Source organism: Cyprinodon tularosa, unplaced genomic scaffold (assembly GCF_016077235.1).
Source record: "Cyprinodon tularosa strain WSP-4 unplaced genomic scaffold, ASM1607723v1 ctg17, whole genome shotgun sequence".
Lineage (NCBI taxonomy): Eukaryota > Metazoa > Chordata > Actinopteri > Cyprinodontiformes > Cyprinodontidae > Cyprinodon > Cyprinodon tularosa.
In genome coordinates, this window is record NW_024038531.1 from 2377837 (window position 1) to 2399111 (window position 21275).

Below are 21275 nucleotides of genomic sequence, written 5' to 3' on the forward strand. Positions count from 1 at the left end.
TTTAAATACGCAGTAGAGGTATTTAAAGGTAGTAGAGGACATGTACCGGTATATAAAAAACGCGCCCTATAGTCCGGTGCGCCTTATGTGTGTGTTAAATACAGAAATGGCACACATAACTGAGAGTGCGCCTTTTAGTACGGTGCGCCTTATGGTCGTGAAAATACGGTATACAAAACTGAAACCCTAGGCAGATACACAGTACACTGATGAGTTTAATGTCAATAAGTTGACTGGAATGATACGTGTTGAATGTAAAACATGTACATTTGCGTTAAAAGTATTTGATTCATAGTTTTAAATATTTGAAGAGCTAAATTGTATGATTAGGTTTGTGCTTTACTCTCAGCAAGATGGTCCTTTAAAAATGCATGTTAAAGAATATTGGCTAAATTGTAACCCAAAAACAAAAGGAGAGAATGAGTCAATCTCTGCTGTGGTTTTAATGAGATATTTGTTCAATGAATCCTGCAATCTTTGGATAATTTTGATTCCAAAGATTTATAATAGGTTTGAGTTAGTGAGGGAAAGAAGATATGTTGAACCAAGCAACACAATAAAAATTAAGTTGTCTGCAGCAAAAAATAAAGGATAACTCAAGTGAAAAGTATTCAGAGTCCAAAAGTTCAAAAAACACCTTGGAAGCGATCTCACCACCTTTAGCTTGAAAGATACTTGTAAAAAGGTTTTCATTTTTTAAAGCTGCACACAGCTTAGATACACAGCCAAAACAATTGATGCTGAAAGTGACCGGAGTCAAGGTCAAAAACTGCTAATGAAAACATAGCCCTGAAATCCTTCAGCTTTCTACTGTAGTTTATTCATACAATCATAAAGGTTAAAAAAGGAAATAAAGAAAAAACTATGTTGCCAAAGAAGCCCAATCCTCGAAAAGCACAAGACCAGTAGCTTTTGAAAGTAAATGTTTTTAAACATTTAAAGTCATATTAACTGAGATTTCTCTACACTGATGCTCAATGACACACTTAACTGCAAAGATTTAATTATATAGTCTGTTTAGTACATTTTGGGAGGCAAAAAAGAAATATATCTAACATATAAATACTATGTATAGGATATTGTGTCATAAACCTAAGCTGGTATGTTGTGTCAGTTTACAAAATTGCACACCCATTCACTCTGTGGCCCAGTAATTACAATAAGACCCATTGTTTTATTAGAGTTATCTGTTGTTTGCAGGCAGTTTGACTAAATCTCATCTAAAACTATTCAAGGCTTTACTAAGATTTGCAGGTTTCTGATCTTCTTAACATTTCTTTTTCCATTATTCTGTAGATAACTTGCTGTAGTTTGGATTCACATTATGTTGGATGAAACACTTCATACCAAACTTTAAAGGCACGCTGCGCACATTGGGACCTAAAGAGTTGACACATAAGAGTTATCAGCGCTTGACTCTATCAATGCTATAAGCGGGGCTCATCTCTTGAAATACCGACTATGTAAGTTGGGAGAAAACACCGTCATTGGCCAGGTCATGTGACCTGGAAAAAGGTATCGCCACAGGCTCTTATAAAGTCATGGAGTCTTTTGCTCTAGTATTTTTCCGCCTGCTTGACTAGTAGTCATGGCTGAGGCAAGGAAAAAGTTTAAAGCCTTATGTAACTCTAAGCAACTTCTTAGATCTTAGTTAGATTACAATATACGAATTGATCTCATTTCAGGAAAAAGAACCAAAGAGATGTTCTTTCGCCTTCAATGTGTAAACAAAGAGCTTTCCTTTAACAAATGGTGTTTCCGCAAACTTTTGATTAAGTTGTATCACTCGAGGAGAACCACTGATGGACCAGCCATACAACTGCAGCTGCACAGAGGTGAGGAGATTCCCTTTTAAATATCTCCAGTACATTTTAAGGGGTTGTTTCCCTGGATTCGATGAGATTTGGGTTCTCAGGCCACCAGGAAGTATTTTAGCACTGAATCTACCAAGGTACAATTTGAACTTCTGAGAAAATGTGCTGTCCCACCTTGAGCATAAAATACCCAAACATTAAGCTCTTGGTCACGGATCCTGAAGCCATCCTTATGAGGCCTTATGAGGCTGAAGGAAAAAAGCTGTGACATAACAAAAAGGCATAGCTGTATCTCAATCCAAGAAAACTTTAGCAGCTGTCCATGACAAAACCACTGTTCCAACTCTAGCTTGTTCTTCTGCAGGGGTAACCAATTAAAAATCAGCGGGGTCGGAATAAAGAAAATCATCCACAAGTAAAGATCTAGAGACATTTTTAATTATCTGTTACTTTAAACAGAATGTAACACTAAAATAAAATGAGGTGTTTATGCATCCATGTTATACATTAAACTTTTAAATTAAAAATATAAAACAAAACAGAAAAGTTTTCTATTTTAAAATCTAAAGTGTTTTTTTGAAGTAGAGAACAACAATCTTTCAGTTTGGTATATAGACAATTTCCTGATTCACATATTTTTTTAAAACACCTGAACTGACTGGTTTTTGTTTTCTTTCTTTATTCTGGCTTAATGAGAGCAGTGGGCTTTAGGCTGCCCTGCAAGGCGTTAAACCTGGGTTTGAATGGAGACAAAGCCATTGTCAAGCACATATCAAGGTGTTCATTTTGAGCCTCGATCTATATTTGTGTGAATGCTGTAAAGCATTCACACTATTGAGATCCTGTTTCTCTTTATTCTTTATTATTATTATTATTATTATTATTGTGTGAATGCTGTAAAGCATTCACACTATTGAGATCCTGTTTCTCTTTATTCTTTATTTATTGTGTGAATGCTGTAGGCATTCACACTATTGAGATCCTGTTTCTCTTTATTCTTTATTATTATTATTATTGTGTGAATGCTGTAGGCATTCACACTATTGAGATCCTGTTTCTCTTTATTCTTTATTATTATTGTGTGAATAATGTAGGCATTCATATGGATCCTGGTTTCTCTTTATTCTTTACGCTATTATTTATTATTATTATTATTATTCTTTTCTTACAGTGGTGCCAAAGAATTTTTGTCACGCTACTACTTCTGCATACTTTATGCTATTTCAAAACGCATTTCAAATTCACAATATTCTGCTCATTTAGGGAATGCGCGCTATGTCTGTTTTTTGGAATTTCTACCTCTTTTGCTTTTTAAATTATTCAGCTTTTTCTGCAGAAAATTTTTGACGCTCATTGAAAAGATGGCATTTTGCTAAAAATTCTGTAAATCTTCGTGCTATTTTGCTGACTATTAACTACTTCTGCATACTTTCGAGCTATGAAAGACAGCCCTATTCACAGAAACTTTTAACATATGTTTCCGCATTCTTTCTGCTATTACAGGGTTACTCCTCGGCTTTTGTAACTTTTACAGTTTGCTTCAGTGAAGCTTCAAACTTTAACACATAATTTTTAAGATTTTCAAGTATTATAATGGAGTCTACTGGACGGAATGTTCAGTGCTAGAGTGTAGCCTCACTCTCTAGCGTTTTCAAACATTTCACTTATGCGAACAGGCTTCAACTCTCACTCGCTCATCTTTTACCTCTTCTTCTAGATAATTTTACATGTCAAAAGTAGGGATTTTTGTCAGGATTTCAGGATCAATGTAAACCCTCATTTGTGTGGCATTTACGGTTTGCCGTCAGTTTGGACCAAGACCACGAAGAGGTCCACACTTTCCCCAATAGAAAGTCCTATGAGAGCTCACTGAAAATCCGAAGTGAAAATTCAAAAAAAAAAGTTTTTTTTTTTTTTTTATTTTCGTATCGCTCCCATTTGGGTACGTCTGACGTAGCAACATGAGCCTTGGTGAAGACACACTTATCCAATAGATTCCTAATGATGAGACTTTCCAAAGATCACAGACAGATCAAAACGATAACATATTTTCGTATTGCTCTTCATTTCTTAAATATTTGATGTAATTAACTTGGATAAACTTGGTTATTGAAACATCTCAGACCCTTCTAGCACTCACATTGAAGGAATTTCTTCAATATCATTTATGGTTTAGCTAACTTGTTTGTGCATAGGAAAACGTTGATTCTGAGTTGATTACATCGTCACCGTGGCCAAATAGTTTTTAGTAGAAACATGAAAGTTGGCACAGTCGAAGCTGAAGGATGGCTGATTTTGACAGCTTTTGACAGCTCACCTCTACCATGGAACTCCATGTTATTTAATCAGACCAGCAGGATTTACAAACCTTTATATTTCTCCTCCCCATTATGGCTCTGTGAATGAGCTACAGCCATGAAAGTTATCCAATCTAAGACAAAGGATAGCTCCGCTTGAGACTGACTAGGATTTTTGTAGATACCATTTACGGTTTGTCTTCAGCACTTGTTTGTTCAGAGCTAACATTCCCATTCAAAAAAGCCTGAGAGGAAAGGAACGAAAATGAAGCGCATGTCTCTCTGTCACTGACAGGCTCGTTAAGCATCGTCAAGGCTTCAAAGGGATTTTACCTCTGCCTCTTTAAACAGCACATTTTTATCTAATGGAGGGAGACAACACTGATTTAACATTTGGAAATGGATACAATATGACTACTGGCCATTACCCTTCCCTTCACATGCAACCCTGATAGACTTTCAAAATAAGACTCTGGGGACCCTTCAAAATAAAAGTACCCTACATTAAACTCATTTTTTCCCCAGCATATGGCTCAACATTATGACCCAAACTCAACGACTTTTTTTAAATTATACTCTAGGGGGGGTTTCAAAACACACCCCACAGCAAATTTCAAAATAAAAGCCTACCATTGCCACTTCATCTACTGCCCTAATAACAAGGGAAAATAGTGATTTAAGGATTGAAAAGTCATCAAGTATCACTGCTGGGTCTGACCCTTTTCTCAACACACAACCATGCTAGACTTTTAAAATAAGACTCCAGTGACCCTACAAAATAAAAGCCTCTATATTATACTTGTGTATTAATTGATGCAAATGGCTCAGCATTATGACCCAAACTCTACCAGCTTGTTTCTATTAGACTCTAGGGACCTTTTCAAAACATACCCTAGAGCGAATTTCACAATGAAAGTCTCCCATTTACGCTCTAATACAGCATCTATTCACGCAATACCATGGAAAACCAGTGATTTCATATTTAGAAATGGATTCTATATCACTGCTGGGCATGACCCTTCCCTTGACACACATCCATGATAGACTTTCGAAATAGGACTAAAGGGACTCTACAAAATAAAAGCCTCTTCCTTACACACACTAATTCATTGTGCTGTATTGCTCGTAGCTATGACCCAAACTCAACCAATTTCTTCAAATTACACTACCAAGGCCTGTTGACCACACACCTCAGTGCATATTTCTTAACCAGGTTCTAAGATTTACACTGTAATAAAGCATCTGCTAACCTCGTAACATGCAGCCTAAGCCCGCCAACGGTGCTTTCATCAACACAGCGGCTCGTTACATGCAGGTTAGTTTTTTTGATAAATTCAGCTCCTTAAGTGGAATTTGTTCTCTTTCCATGAGCTTCTCTCTCTGTCCTTCCTCTGCTTCTCATGGTCAGTCTTGCACATAGTTTTTTAGATTTTCAATCCTCTAAGGATGACACTGTTTTCTTTATGCTGATCAACTGACACATTTTAAATCATTTCAAATTGTTTTGCCAAGTCTTGACATTTCCACATATGATTTCTAAATTTTGATACTTATTCAATACCATCTTCCTCAACATTTTACTTCCCATCCTTAAGCTACTAATTTTTTCTTCAACCAGATAAGATTTAAGTTTTTCTTTGTAATTTCTTTTCTGATTCAGCTAATTTAATACTTTTCAGCCTATGCTGTGAACTTTGGCTTCATTCTGGTCATTTTCTAGACAGGAATTAAGCTTTTCTGTTTGCTGCTAATTCATAACACGCCTGACATGTTTGTGGGCAGTAGGTGGCCCCCTTCAAAATTTCTTTATACATTTTTCTAGAAACTTGGGAGACATTATATTAAGACCCTTCCAGCGCCCACATTGAAGACATTTTTTGATATCATGTATGGTTTGGCTGTGCAGCTTTTAAGATGAGTTTGTTTCTGCCATTTTACTGCCAAATGATTCTACCCTACAAAATCTTCAGATGATTCAATTGTTTTCTGCAGTTTGAAGTTTCTGATGACTTCCTATCACATTTTCATATGTTCTTCAGGTAATTTCAGCTTTTTTCATTCAGCAAAAGCATTCCCACTTGCTGTTTCTCCGAAACATCTTTTTCTAGTTTTTTTTTTTAGCGTTTTGCACAGTCACAAGTACAGAGCAACGAAATTCACTCTCATTTGAATCTGCATTTAACCCATCCCCTTGGGGAGCAGTGGGCTGCCATTGTGCTCTCTGATAGCTGTATGGAGCTAAGGATCTTGCTCAGGGACACAGAGTGTCAGTCTGTGCGAGTGGGGCTCGAACTCAGAACCTATTGATCTCACACTGGAGAAAATTACTCCTGCATCTTTTTATGGAGCAGTGGGCTGCCATTGTGCAGCGCCCGGGGAACAGTAAGGGGTTAAGGGTCTTGCTCAGGGACCCAGCGTGGAGGCTGTGGGGATTGAATTGCTCTAACCACAAGGCCAACACTCCCCAAATGCATGGATATTGCTTAAGGATGTGAGTCAGTCACGTTTGACCTTTAAATAAGTCCCTGAGGGTTTGGATTGTTTTGAAAGCAGAAACATTTGTGCAAAATTCATTTGGTATCATTTCAAATAAAACCTTCATTTGCAAGAGATTTAGGATAAAAAAAATTGACTTAGAGTTGCCAGATAATGTCACATTAAGACTAACTTTTTTCCTGTCGAAACTAGTTGTATTCATCTACTACTATTAAGAGGTTGTAGTTGATTTATCAGTTATAAATGCACCATTTTACTTGACTAAGATCCTTTTAACTGCTGTAAGCAGTTAAGTTTCCAATTTTGCACATACTGTGCAACAGAAGCCCACGTTTTAAATGATTATAAACAACTCTGAATGACTTCAGTCAAATTATAAATCAGTGTAATACTAATTCTGTTAACCTACCCCTCAATCACCTCCCCCTACCCCCTCCGAGGCTCCAAAGTTCTCGCCGTCACACCCAATTAAAAGCGGATAAGTGACACCGTGGCTCCTTGCCCATGCAAATCCCAGGTCCATGCTGTCTGGGTGCGGAGCTGTGCTCGCAATCTGAGGGGATTTCTGAGAGCATGCTCGGCTGAAAGTGCTCCCGCTATGCAAACACGCACACACCTTCCAGTAACATCCAAGAAAGCCCTCCACATCAAAGGGGGGAGAGTTTTACAGTTTGTCCTGTTTAAGGTCTGCAACATCATGTTTCTCACACACACACACACACACACACACACACACTCACACACATATATATATATTGGGGGTTGGTTGTTTTCAGTTGGGAAGTCAAACCCGTAAAGTAATCCCTCAGGTAAGGAAAAAGGAACTGCTGCGTCTGCTGATAAACGAAGGAGTCGTTGGGAGGAAATCCCAGGGATAACTCCGGCTGTAACATAATGTGGCGCGACACACTTTCAGTTAAGACATGCATTAACTAGACCAAACCACAAGATAGGAAAACAATTACCTAACACTTTAACAGATCAATAAGTAATCCTGCACTTAGGTAATGCATATACATGCTACCACCCATGTAGGTGCAAAACTCTTCATTCTTCATCCCTCATTTCTGTTGAATTTGCCAAAAAAATTAATGGTTTCCTTTAACTTTTTCAATTGTTATCACAAGTCCTTCCACAGATCTTATGGCTCCTGTTCAATAGTTTTTTTTAAATCTTGAAACATTTTACTTCATTTTAACATTATGCCAATTACAGAGCCTTGCAAAAGTATTCACTACTTTTCAACTTTTTCAATAGTATACAACTACAAACCTGCATCACATTGTGATTTTATTTGTCAGATCAACCGAATTGGTGCATATATAGCAAAAACCGATAAGCATGCCGTGATATTTAGCCCTATAAAGTACTTCCATACCGCATGGTCTCACACTTCAGAGGCAATTCTGAAACCCCTACAGTCTCTATTTAAGAAAACTCTGAAAGTTCTTGACAAAAACCCTTTATGTTCTAATTATTGTAACATTTTAAGTAAGAACAACATTTTAAACTTTTAACGTCAGCAGAATAGACTTGCTCCTCTAACAGATTTTATATATATAAAAAAACATTACTAGCATAAACAGCAGGGCTGTAACCTAAGGAGTCTGTAATGTTCAGCGGCGTAGGACCAAATTTGGCCAAACGGTTGCATCCATCAGAGGCTCTGTCATGGCAACTCATGTTAGGGGCTGTGCAATACGTTTTTTAAATCTCCTTGAAATATTGGTTAAAAACAAACCAGACATGTTCACAGGGGGAATTACCTGTTTCCTTAGGCTGTTAACCTCATTTATTATGAGTTCATGTTATTGGCATCTTATCTGCTTGTCTCCACTCTGTTCTCTCCTGTAGTTACTTGTTTAACGTTCACTGTTTTTACCTGCCTTAGGACAGCAAATGCAAATTAACTGTTTTCCTAATTCTCCCATATTTACATTGATGCTTTAAGCGTACATGTTGATAAATGTGTGTTAAAGATGGCTCTGTGTATGCACCTTGAAGCTCTATCTCTCCGGTTCTTTTTCCTGTAAAGAGATCACTAGGGAAAAACTCATTAAATAGTGCTTTATAACTTATATGTATTAAATAACCAGGAGACGTGACAACAGATTTTGATATATATTGTAATCTTACAGGTTTCAGAATTAATAAAGTGTATTTACTCAAAATAAATACTGATTGGTGTATTTTAAATACATACATTTTATTGTTTGAAGTGCATTATAATTAGGGTTATCTTAATGCAATTCAAACAATAAACTTAAACTATTTGGAATAAATACACAAATAAGTATTGATGTGTTTCACAATAAAAGTTGTCTAAGTCATTATGGTAGCCTCATAAGTGAAATTTACTAATACTAAATACATAAAACTAATTATGTATTTCCAATATATAAGGGAATTTTTTATTTAATAAAATTACATAAATTTGTAAATGTGTGAAATTTTTTTGAATGTAGATGAAAAAAAAAATCGATTTGAGCTCAAATCGTGTTTTTAACATTTAAAGATTCAGAATCGATTCTCATTTTCTTTAAAAACGATTTTTTTCTTTGTGGGTGTGGATCTGCCTTACCAGGCACCGTAGTGTTTGGCGAAACCAATGAGCAGCGTGAGCTATGCACAGGCATGCAAGCGTTAGACTGGCAGGCTACAAAGTGATGTGTTGTGTGAGCTACTGTATTTGTTGCCGCTAAAGTATGGAGGATGAAGAAAAAGAAATTCAACCGCCTCCACGATCTTTAAAAGCAACCATTTGGAAACACTTTGGATTTTACCTTCAACCCCGCCCGGGTAAGAAAGGGCTTTGCAGAGATTGCAACAGTAAAGTTAAGTATTTCAGGAGTACTTCAAATCCCCGTTCTCATCTCGAAAGACATCACCCAGAGTTGGTGGTAGAACTAAGACATGTTGTCTTTATACCTTTCTGTGTTTACATTATTGCAAAAGGTAAATGAAACATTTACAAATATAAAGTCTTTATAAATTTATTCTTCTTTCATGCCAGCAGACTGGAATAGATCCTGAGAATTGTTTTGAATCATACCGTATTTTCACGACCATAAGGCGCACCGTACTAAAAGGCGCACTCTCAGTTATGTGTCCCATTTCTGTATTTAACACACACATAAGGCGCACCGGACTATAGGGCGCGTTTTTTATATACAGGTACATGTCCTCTACTACCTTTAAATACCTCTACTGCGTATTTAAAAATACAGCGGGGGCAAAACTGAGTATGACTGTGCTTTATTCATGTATTTATTACAAAGTATTAATCAAACCTGGGTGCTGGCCATGAGACAGACACATCGCAGATGACACAGCGCTGTGATTACTCCTAAATTAACTTAAAATCCTGAAACCTGCCGACGGAATTTGTTCGCTTTTATTACCGGTATCCTGGTGCCTGCAGTTAAAATTATTTAGATGAAAAACACCTGCCAGCCACCGCGGTGAACCTGGAGGCTACCCGGCCTAGAGGCTGCTGATGAAAGGATTTCTACTGTCGGTGCACCGCTGGTATGTGGGGGTCTGAGCGCCTCCGACAGAAATAGATAATCTGGATGAACTGACTGCAATTATGAAGTTTTCAGGTGGACTTTCTCACTTAAAAACATATTAAAACTACTTTATTCCCAATGATCACAGCAAATATAGCTGCAAGATTTAGATTATTTAGATGAAAAAACACCTGCCAGCCGCCGCGGTGAAGAGGAGGAGACCCGCCCAGAGGCTGCTGTTGAATTAAGTTTTCAGGTAGAAAAATAGAGCGGGAGCAAAACTGAGTATGATTGTGCTTTATTCATGTATTTATTACAAAGTATTAATCAAACCCATTAAAGTCATCATCCTCTGTTTCTGAATTAAACAGCTGCGCTAAATCAGACATGCCAATTTCCCCTTCTTCGCTGTCAGAGCCACTTTCCGTGCCGGGCGGCTCCTCAGAAATAATAAATAAAAAAATAAAAAAAATAAATTTTGCGAAAGCTTGAACAACAGAGCCAGCAGACACGTTAGGCCAAGCTTCTACAATCCATCCGCAAACGGTGGCGTAACTTGCCCGGCGCTGCCTTCCACTTTTCCTGAAACTGTGGTCTCCGTCTGTCATCCATCGCTCCCACGCCGCTCGCAGCCTTACTTTGAACAGCCGGTTCACACCGATGTCAAGCGGTTGAAGTTCCTTTGTCAGACCCCCCGGGATAACGGCGAGCACAGCGTTCATTTGATTCACCATGTTTTTCTCATCAGCTGTGAGATGGGCACGCATGGAGTCACAGATTAACTGCGATGGTGATGCGTGGAAAAAAACACCTGTTCTCCTCACATACACCTGCCTCAGCCACGCTTTCATCATCTCCTCATCCATCCAGCCCTTTTCATTTGCGTTAATATCATATGTCATCAGAGCGATGTGTCTGTCTCGCTGTCAGCTCCCAGATCAGCTTCTCTGATTGGTTGATGCGGCGCGTCCAGCAGCAAAACTTCAATTTTTCCATCTCGAGCAGCAGCAGCTCGTTGGCAGATGCGGGACCTTTTGCTGCACTTATACGCGCGTCAGCCATTGACTTGGCATGTAAACTCGCTGCTTCTGCTGCACCTGCTGGGTCCGGTTCACACCGATGTCGAGCAGTTGAACAGCGAGCACAGGGTTAATTTGTTTCCCCATGTTTTTCACATCAGCTGTGAGATGGGCACGCATGGAGTCACATATTAACAGCGATGGTGATGAGTGGAAAAAAAACACCTGGTCTCCTTACATTCAGCCACTCTTTCATCATCTCCTCAATGAGGTGGTCTCAAAAGTCACAGTTACAACACACATAGGGCGCACCGCACCAAAGGGCGCACCGCACATTTTTAGGGAAAAAAAAGACGTTTAAGTGCGCCTTATAGTCGTGAAAATACGGTAAATTAATCGTTTCTGAATCGAATCGTTTGGATTAAAAAGAATCGGAAAAAAAATCGAATTGTGACCCCAAGAATCGATTCTAAATCGAATCTTGGGAATCCCAAAGATTCACAACCCTAGTCCAGAGGCTAGATGCACTAACAGGAGACAGGCCAGTAAATCAGGGGACGTGGAGGAGGCTGTAGGAGGGCAACAACTCAACAGCAGGAACGCTACAGACTCCATTAGGAGAATATGAGGGCCCGACATCCACAAATGGGGGTTGTGCTCACAGCCCAAGACCACGTTGGATGCTTTGCATTTGCTAGAGATCACCATGATTGGCAAATTCACCACTGGCGCCCTGTGCTCTTCACAGATGAAAGCAGGTTCCTCCATGTGCTCACCAGAGGTAGCATGACTGCCATTGGGTACCAAGATGAGATCCTAGAACCCCTGTGAGACCATCTTCTGGTGCAGAAGATTATCAGGGCAATGCTACACCTCATGTGGCTGCAGTGTGTCAGCAGTTTTGCATGATGAAGGCATTGAAGCTATGGACTGTCCCGCCCATTTCCCAAACCTGATTCCTTTGAGCACACCTGGGACATTATGTCTGGATCCGTCCGCCAACATCATGTTCCAACACAAACTGGACAGCAGTTGGCGGATGCTTTAGTCCAGGTCTGGGAGGAGATCCCTCAGGAGACCATCCACCACCTCATCAGGAGCATGCCCAGGCGTTGTAGGGAGGTCATACAGACACGTCAAGGCCACACACAATACTGAGCCTCAATTTGAGGACATTGCATTAAAGTTGGATGAGCCTGTAATGTTTTTCCAATTTTATTTTGTGTTTGACTCCAATTCCAGTCCTCCATTGGTAATAAATTGGATTTCTGTTGATGCTTTTTGTTTTCAGCATATTCAACTTTGTACAAAACAAAGTCTTCAATGTAAATATTTCAATGATTTAAATATGGGATGTGTTATTTGAGTGTTCCCTATATTTGTTTGAGCAGTGTATATTTAATCACCTTATTTCCAACAGCATTGAACCAATTTCTTTAGATCAATCAGTGCAAAATATGAAAGATTTACCTCATTATTTACTCAAACTGCACCAACCGACTTGATTCTTTTTTAGATTTCAGCTTTGCAGGTTTACCCTGAAAGCCACCCACTCAGTGAAGCTTCAAATCCACTACATCCTTTACCAATTTAAACTGGGCTTCACAAGTGTGATAAAAATCAGAGTATTAAGCTGCGTTTAGAAAAGCTTCTGGCCACAACCCTAAGCTGATTTTTATCTCTTTGGTTGCTGTGGCAGCGGGCACCCCTTATCCATCCACATCCTTGAGGCCAAAGGTCCTTGGGGTCGCACAGAGGTTCAGGTCAAGCAAGCAGGTTAAACACCTTGTCAGGGATTAGCAGGCTCTGAGGGAGGTGGAGGAAGTCTTCATTGGCTGATATCATTTTCTGCAGCCGAATGAAGCACCTCCAGGACACACACAGACAATCTAACGCAGGCTGAAACACTTACACCTCACATCAACACCGCCTTTGTGGGCCAGATACAATAAGCCGACAGAGTGAGAGATCAGATAAACGCAGATGCAAATCTCTGGATGTCACCAGCACTCATTTAAAACTGACAGAAACATAAGACACATAATCCAAGATAAGTTACAGTAAAAACACTGATAACCTGCAAACATGTTTAAATGTGGCCTGATTTAAGGGAAAGCAGAGCTCTTATAGAGCAAAGATCTTATTGTAATTTAATTCAGGAGGGGAAAAAAATCGATCCTATACTGTGCATTATGAAGCAATCTGAACAGGCTCTCAACCTTCAGTCTGGTTCAACTGAACCGATTTCTGCACCAGCATTTTGAGCCAAATTAATAGTTCTGACATAAACTAGTTCTTACAAATTCTCATAACATCTTTTCTTAAATTAAAACGTATTTAATAATGACTGAATTTCCAAAGCAACTTTTTCCAAAAATGTAAAAAAAAAAAAAAAAAAAAAATCCACTGGTCTTTGTTTCCAAGTTTGTAGACGTTTCACTTCCCATCCAGGAACCGTTTTCAATTCAAAATGTCAGAATTAGCGTTGAGTTTGAGGCTTTATAAAGTAGCCCAACAAAGCGTTGTTTTTCGTTAGAAACATGCAAATTGAAAAGGAAGAATGGGTCCACCACTTTGGAATGCGGGTCGTTTGGTTTCTTCCGTTTGGCTGCAATGCCCCATACCTGTCTATGTCTCTGAAAGGGGGGTCATTTAAGGGAATTGTTGGCCTGGGTGAATGACAATCTTTACCAATATATTCCAAAGCAGCTGCTGTCCATCACATTTTTCAATATTATGACAAATAAGGAGAATAAAAGGCGGAATTTTGTCTGCAAAACATTGATTTAGGCTTTGCTTTTTACCTGTGATGACATTACAGTAAAGCCTCTTATAACAATCAAGTCAGTCCTTTGTTTTTGGTTTATCTTTTCACCCTCTAAGCTTTAATCAAAAACAAACACACAAACAAAGACACATTAACATTGAGTGACTCAAAATAACTTAAATATGTTTTTTTGTTGTTTAAATAAAAAATGGCATCTTGGCACCTCTAGCAGAGATAAAAACAGATAAAACCTACTATACTTACAGTACTTGGTATAAGGCATTTTTTTCTAACATTCTTTTAAGTCTTTTCTAGTATTTGTAGGACAAGAACTAAATATCAGTCTCATCTCAGTAGATGAGTCTAGTTAGAGTCAAAGTAACTTTTAATAAACTCTGTAAATCTTTGTGTGAACAAGATAGAAGAAGATGTCTTTCAGCACGAAAATTCTTACAAGCACTTACCTGTTTATACAGATCAACACAGTTCATATGTTTTTATGCCTTTTCCATTTTGCAGAATAAATAAAACCACTTGGAGAAATGTATTCATATTAAATGCAAATGTTAAATACACTGTATTGCATGCATTGCATTCCTGTACTGGATGGTTACAAGCTATTATTTCATTATTTTTCTCAAGAAAGAAAAGCATTCAACAAGACGTTTTCTAACTTATTTAGAGCGAGATTACGCTGCTACAATGAAATATTCATTTGGAGGTATTTTACATATACAAGTAATTAAAAATATCAAAGTATTTTTCACCAATAAATTTAAAATATTTCACTTGCATGGACTGATACCTAACATGTAATATTAATACAAATTAGTTTCTGCTACAAATGGGTGTTATTTTTACCTGTGAGAGGTGAGTGGGGTGAATCTAATGAGTCTGACGGTCGATCCAAAGACAAACTGGAGGCTGAAAGAGGAGCGATGACCTCCAAGTCATCAAACAGCTGAGACTGAGTGCAGCTGACCTCAGAGCAGCCTGATGCTGCTGAGAAACCTGTAAAAAAGACAGAGGGGATGATATTTGGTGACAGAGCTCCATTTTCCTTATGGAATCTGCTTTATTTCACAACAAATTAGCTGATTTTTTGCTCACATAAACAATTCTAATAAATGCATGCTTGGAAAATACTGATAATATAACATTATATTCCTCCGACACATGAACATATGAAGTCACAAGCATAAAGAAACCAGCCATGTGAAAAAGTAAGCCCCTGAGGCCTCGACTTTACACCTGACTCGAATGAAAAAGTTCAAAACTTCCTAAGCTTTTCTCTCCCTGCCTGGTTTGGAAATCAGGGGATTACTTTGTGCAACAGTGTCCCTGGGAGGTGTGTGTTGTGTTGCAAAGAAAGAGACCTGTTGGGGCTTTTCACACATTAGATATGCAGACCAGCTTGCTCCGGACAAAAGGATAATATGTACAGTTTCCAAAAGGAAAGGCAAGCGCAGGTCCTTTTGGGCCTGCCCACATGGACGACTACAACTTTCACATGAAGCCAGCTTCACCCAGTGGAGTATGTGGACGGCGTTGCACACGCACCAATGCACTGTTTGTGCTCTTGAGCGACTTATGCTCCACTCAGAGAGACAATGGAGGGACTCCACTTGACACTTCAAAACATATTGCTGTTGTCAACTGGCCTGCCAGTCTCAGGCGACAAGGGTTGGACTGAGACAGGGTGAGTTTTTCGGGGAGGTTAAGGGGGTTGGTGTGAAGGACAACGCCTCCTCTGTGTGCCTGTAGACGTCTCTTTGCCAGGCTGAAAGGCTCCTGATCGCACAGACCCAGCGAAGCCACCACAGTACCCTAGTTCATTGTTGTAGAAAGTCAAACTCCAATCATTGGTGTTCAAAACATGTCAGTTTGGGGTCGGTATAACATCATCAAAACAATCAGAGAAAATGGAGATTGAAAGATTAAGGCCTGGATAGACACTTGCTCTGTGTCTGCTGTGAAGAGAACAGCGTGCTGCGATACAGCATGGGCCCCCCTGCAGCACAGCACCGCACAGAGAACAGTAGATGTCTCTGACAGAAAGGAGAAAAATCCCCACACAATTTCCACATTGTTTGCTTTCTTTCATAAAGTTCCCGGAGAAGTCAGATGTCACTGGCCCTGTCTTTTATCCGCATTGGGAACGGTAAATTAGCAGCCGCAGGAAAGCCACTGAGGTATTCCATTGTGGTGGTTCGGCTCAGTGATGTGCAGCGGTCAGTGTGGATTTATGACCATCGGCAACACGTCTCCCTCTCAGGGATTAGAGAATAGAGAAAGCATCAGGGAATCCAGGCTGAACGGGAGAGACCCCTGACTTCAAATCTTGGGGCCTCATGCCTTCAAACAAAATGAAATGGAACTCAGCTTTTCATCTTTTCCATTTCTGACAGGGAGGGAAAAGAAAAGCAGTTTATTATTTTACAGAACTAGGAGGAAAAAAATGTTGTAGGTGGCAGGAGCTTCTCATCAAGGATTCAAGACTTTTAGCAAATCGATGTTAAGCTACGTTCAGGATAATCAAGCTAAGTTCTCACCTCTGTTGGGGGAGATGGGAGGCAGCACAGGCCAGCGGTGTGAATCCAGCCTAGATAGGGGAGGAGATGTTAGCTTTACTCCAGATCCTGAATGTGGAATGGTCCTGAGTGGGCTTCGACATGTAAACCCACGCTCATCCAACTCTTCATCAGCAGACAGGGCCAAATCGGTGACATGCTCTCTGGACGTGTCTACTTTGGCACTTCCTATACTTTTTGCCACCATCTTGCTGCTTTTGGGCTTATCTGATTTAGGTTCAGCTTCTGGTGTCAGAGAAGATGAGCATCTTTGGAGGATTTCATCAGAAAATCGCTCAGGGAGTGAAGGTGCGGATTCACAGGTGCTGCTCTTCAACATTTGTTCCTCTAATGATTTTGTTGGTGTAAAAGAGAGGAGTGGCGGCTGCATCGCTGGAGAAAGTGCAGACTGCAAGGAACCAATGCTCCTCTCAGGAGAAGAATCAGCTACAAATCAAGAAGAACATTTAAGATAATATTATGGAACATTAAAGGAAAAGTCCGGTCAGTAAGGAATAATCAATGGCAGAGGTGGAAAGTAACGAAATACATTTACTCAAGTTACTGTATTGAGTAGGTTTTTTGTGTATTTTGTATTTTTCAAGTAGTTTTTAAAATTGGTAATTTAAATTTTACTTGATTACGTTTTGAGTGAAGTATTGTATTTCGTTAAATTACAAATCCATTACTGAGTAAAAAAAAACTTTGGGAATCCGAAAGAAGACAAAAAGTCGGGCCCGGAAGCACTACAGTGAGTGACGTGATCAGCATGTAGATCTAGGCTACCAGGCGCCAAGTCTTTCTGTAGGAAATTGGGAACGAGATGGAGGTGGATCAGGAGAGCAACGACGGTTCAGAGAACGTTTCACTAGAAATGCTAGCTGAAACATCGAATTCTGCTTCCCAAAACGATGAAAATCCTTGGCCTTAAATGGGTCTTAAATGTCATGTGTGACATGTGTTATCTTGTCATTACACGTGTATACATTTGTATAGATTTTTCTTTAATTAAAAACTAAATAGTTTTGGATTTATGACTCCTTGTCATATTTTCACTACATGGGAGAGATCCCCTGCCCCGTTCAACAGTTTTTTTTTTTTATGTAACTAAGTAACTTTAACTTAAAAAACATTTTAAATTAGCTACTTATTACTTTTACTTGAGTAATTTTTCTGATGGGTAATTTTACTTGTACTTGAGTAATATTTCATCCAAGTATTGGTACTTTTACTTGAGTATGATATTTTAGTACTTTTTCCACCTCTGATCAATGAATCATTATTTATACCTAAAACTAATATGTTCGCAGTGATTTAATGAATTAAGCGTTAATCAGTAAAAAAAAGGAAAAACAACAATTCTGGTTGTGATCACCGAGTCCAGGAGCGGCCATTTTTGCCCAAATATAGTAACACCTCCTGACATCGTCCGGCAGTGATGTGACGGTGCGGTAAGACTAGCGTCATTCTCCCCGCTTTACAAGCACAATCAATGGGAACTACTAGACACATCTGCAGTCAACAACAATTATTGAAGATTTCCAGAGGACTTCACCATTGAAATTCTCGAGAGCTATATTTAAACTAACAATGCCCACGTGCATGGCAGTTGGATGTTGGAATAAATCGGGGAAAAGTGCCAAAAAAAAAAAGAGTTATTTCAACTTTCCGATTCCTGATCCTCCATGGACGGGTTCGTCGTTGGATCGCCAACTTGAAGAGGGAGGATTTGCCATCGAACTTCTGGCCAGAGAAAAAACACGTACCGGTAATATGTAGCTAACATTTCGAATGAAGAATGTTTTCAATATGGCTTAGATTTAGTGCGTTTTGACAAACACCAGATACAGCACTGGGACTTGATTAACAGCCGATACCGCACCATGACGTCACAAACCGACAGGTGGCAGTAGTGTTCTTTGACAAACATGGATGCCTCCACTATAGGTCATTCAAATTACTCTTAATTAAAGCACTTATTTATTGAACAGTATGTAATATCTCTAAGGGAGAGCCCAGACACGCTACAGTGAAAACTAATTTCAGCCGCTTGTATCCGGGATCTCGTTCTTTTGGTCATGAGTCATGACCCAAAGCTCATGGCTATAGATGAGAGTAGGAACGTAGATTGACGGGTAAATCGAGAGCTTTGACTTTCGGCTCAGCTCTCTCTTCAACACGACAGACCGGTACAGCGCACGCCTATCGATGTCCCGCTCCATCTTCCCCTCATTCGTAAACGAGACCCCAGGATACATAAACTCCTCCACTAGGGGGCAGTACATCTTCCCCAACCCGGAGAAGGCACTCTACCCATTTCCGGCTCAAGACCATGGTCTTAGATTTGAAGGAACTGGTCCTCATCATCGCCGCTTCACATTCGGCTGCGAACCGCTCCAGTGAGAGCTGTAGATCACGCCCTGATTATAACTGGGCTGCTCATTATGATAAAAGTTCCTTCATGCCCAGGTTTTGTTTTACTAAAGATGAGGACCAGAAATGTAACATAATCCAAGCTAATCAACAAAAAAATAAGGGAGATCATTGGCTGTAACTGGCATGAGGAAATAGGCTCAGAAAAAATTAAACAGAAAGATTTAAAAAAAACTCTTTATAATCTGGCTCGGTGGTTCTCCAGGGATCAATTAGGGTTTGCCTAAATATGATTTTGAACAGATCAGTGACCTTTAGTTTATATTATCAGGTAGTTCGTTATTTTAAGTAGAGTTATAAATTGTTTGGCTGTTTTTTAACACTTGATTTTTGTTTTTTATATATTAATAAATATGTAAAAATGGATGAAAGTGTCACTGTCCCCGTTTCCTATTTTAATGTTCATGATATGTATTTATTTTTATCTACGATCTGGAAATGTCCCCAGATTAAATTGCAGGAATCTGGTCACCTTAGACACGTTATCTAATGTATCTCATCTGAGAGGAATTTTCCTGCTTAAACAGCAAAAAAATGCTCTGTTAATATTTCTTTTATTTTCAAATGTAGCTTTATATGAGACCTTTAATATAAGTCAATACAGAGATGAAGAACGGATGACAGATACCGAGGAGGACATACAAAACGATTGGCCATTGTGCTCAGCGACCAGGCTAACCAACATCTAATCAATACCTTCTGATTCTGAATAATAACAAAAGTCCAAATAAACAGGTTGCTTGTTGTGTTTTTGATACATTTTTTTAAAAAGAAGACATGTTAGATTTAAATTTAGGATGTTTAAAGGCTCGAAAAAATGGTTGATCTTTAAGACTTTAGAGATACTGGGTGGCATTTAGAGGTTGTGCTATGTTAGCTATATATAAAAGTGATCCAATTACAGTGTGTGACTTATATTCAATGCCTTTGTACAATTTATATGTTTTAGAAAAAAGCTTAAGTTGGATTAATTCATAAATCCTACATGAATCATAAAGATCATTCAAAATAACCAGTTATGGATTGTTAGAGCCTAAATGAATGTTATGACTGTGAATGTTTACCAGCAGTGTGATCACTGAGGATGCTGCTCCTGCAACTGGCGAAGTCAGTGCTCCGACTGAACAAACTGGAAGATGGCCGGCTTAAATGTGAAAGAGACCCCAGAGAATGAGCAGTAGGTGATGCTGAATGTGATAATCCAGAATGCACGGAGTTAAGATCCCAGTCAGGCTCCTGGGGAACAGGTTGATATATAGTTTCCCTTTCAGGAACTTCATTTTGCTCAGGTTGAGGAGAAGCAAGGAGAGGAACAGGAGGACGAGGCTGCAATTTAGGAGGTGTGATGGAGCTTGGGTTGCTTTCTTGTTTTTTGAGGTCAAGGTGAGGCGTTTCGCTTTGAGACGTTGGATCACAGTCGGATGGAGATGGGGGCTGCGTATCAGGGATATGGAGACGAGGGAGAACAGCAGCATGCCGTCTTCTATTGATTGAATAAACACTTTGAGCACCATTCAGTCCTCCGCCAGTGTTAGAGTGATCTTTAATAGAAAAAAAAAATAGTGCTTTTACATAATTTTATACAAAAACTGCTCAGAAAGAAATACAGAGCTACTGGTTGTGATTTTCAGCAGCATCCTCTGTGCATGTTCATTTACACTTTTCCTCTGGTCAAGAACACACTTTGTTTCCCTGCTGAGTGGGTCGGGCTGCAAACAAAAGCAGCCCCACAGCAGCAGCTGCCACTTTCCCAACTCACCAGAGTAATCAAACCAGAGGGCAGCAGAGCCTGCAGACAAAACTTTACACCTCAGAGAAGCATTGTGTGGTAACACAGCTCCATACTTTCCATGCCTCATATTATTAATATGACTTATGGGGACATTTCAATGGCTTACATTTATTTTATATGGCCTTATCTAGACTCTAAGCCCTAAGCCTAACCATTACCAACATATACTGTAACCTGTACAGAATGAACACCCTCGTCTTTAGCCTAACCCCAACTCAAAAAAAGAACATTAGCATATTGGGACGAGGTTTTTGATTATCTATTTCACCTTTAATCCAGAGTTCCTTAACCCTGGTTGTCTTGGCCCACTGTCCAGGTGTTTTCCTGCTTTCACACACCTGACCTAAATAAAAAGATCATCAACAGGCTTTTGCTGTATTTGATAGCTGCCAAAGAGGTAACGCAATTGTTCGAATCAGGCGTGCTTGATTAGAGAAACATTTAAAACATGGACAGTGGGCCATGACGACCAGGGAAAAGAAAGCCTGCCGTAATCCATGCAACTCCACCCATTTCCTCTCAATCGTCCTAACTTTTTGTTGACAACTTCAAGTGTGTGTTGGAGGGTGTAGAGTATC

The 21275-nt window shown here is 39.3% G+C and overlaps 1 protein-coding gene across 1 annotated transcript; it reads right to left on the reverse strand.

Annotated features, from left to right (window-relative positions):
- Positions 1-12899: 12899 nt before the first annotated feature.
- On the reverse strand, positions 12900-20440 carry LOC119781010. Its single transcript, XM_038281293.1, has 5 exons — positions 19970-20440; positions 16455-16919; positions 14764-14913; positions 13140-13155; positions 12900-13002 (listed from the first exon to the last, which is right to left on the reverse strand). The coding sequence occupies exons 2-5, from the start codon at positions 16861-16863 to the stop codon at positions 12900-12902; spliced, it is 678 nt and encodes a 225-aa protein (XP_038137221.1). The 5' UTR covers positions 16864-16919; positions 19970-20440.
- Between the last annotated feature and the right edge of the window lie 835 nt (positions 20441-21275).

Excerpts from the sequence above, each read along its gene's own strand:
- LOC119781010 (XM_038281293.1), bottom strand. The coding sequence starts at position 16,863 with ATGCAGCCGCCACTCCTCTCTTTTACACCAACAAAATCATTAGAGGAA. Across the intron at positions 14,914-16,454 it reads TCCCATCTCCCCCAACAGAG|GTTTCTCAGCAGCATCAGGC; the intron begins GTGAGAACTTAG and ends TCTTTTTTACAG.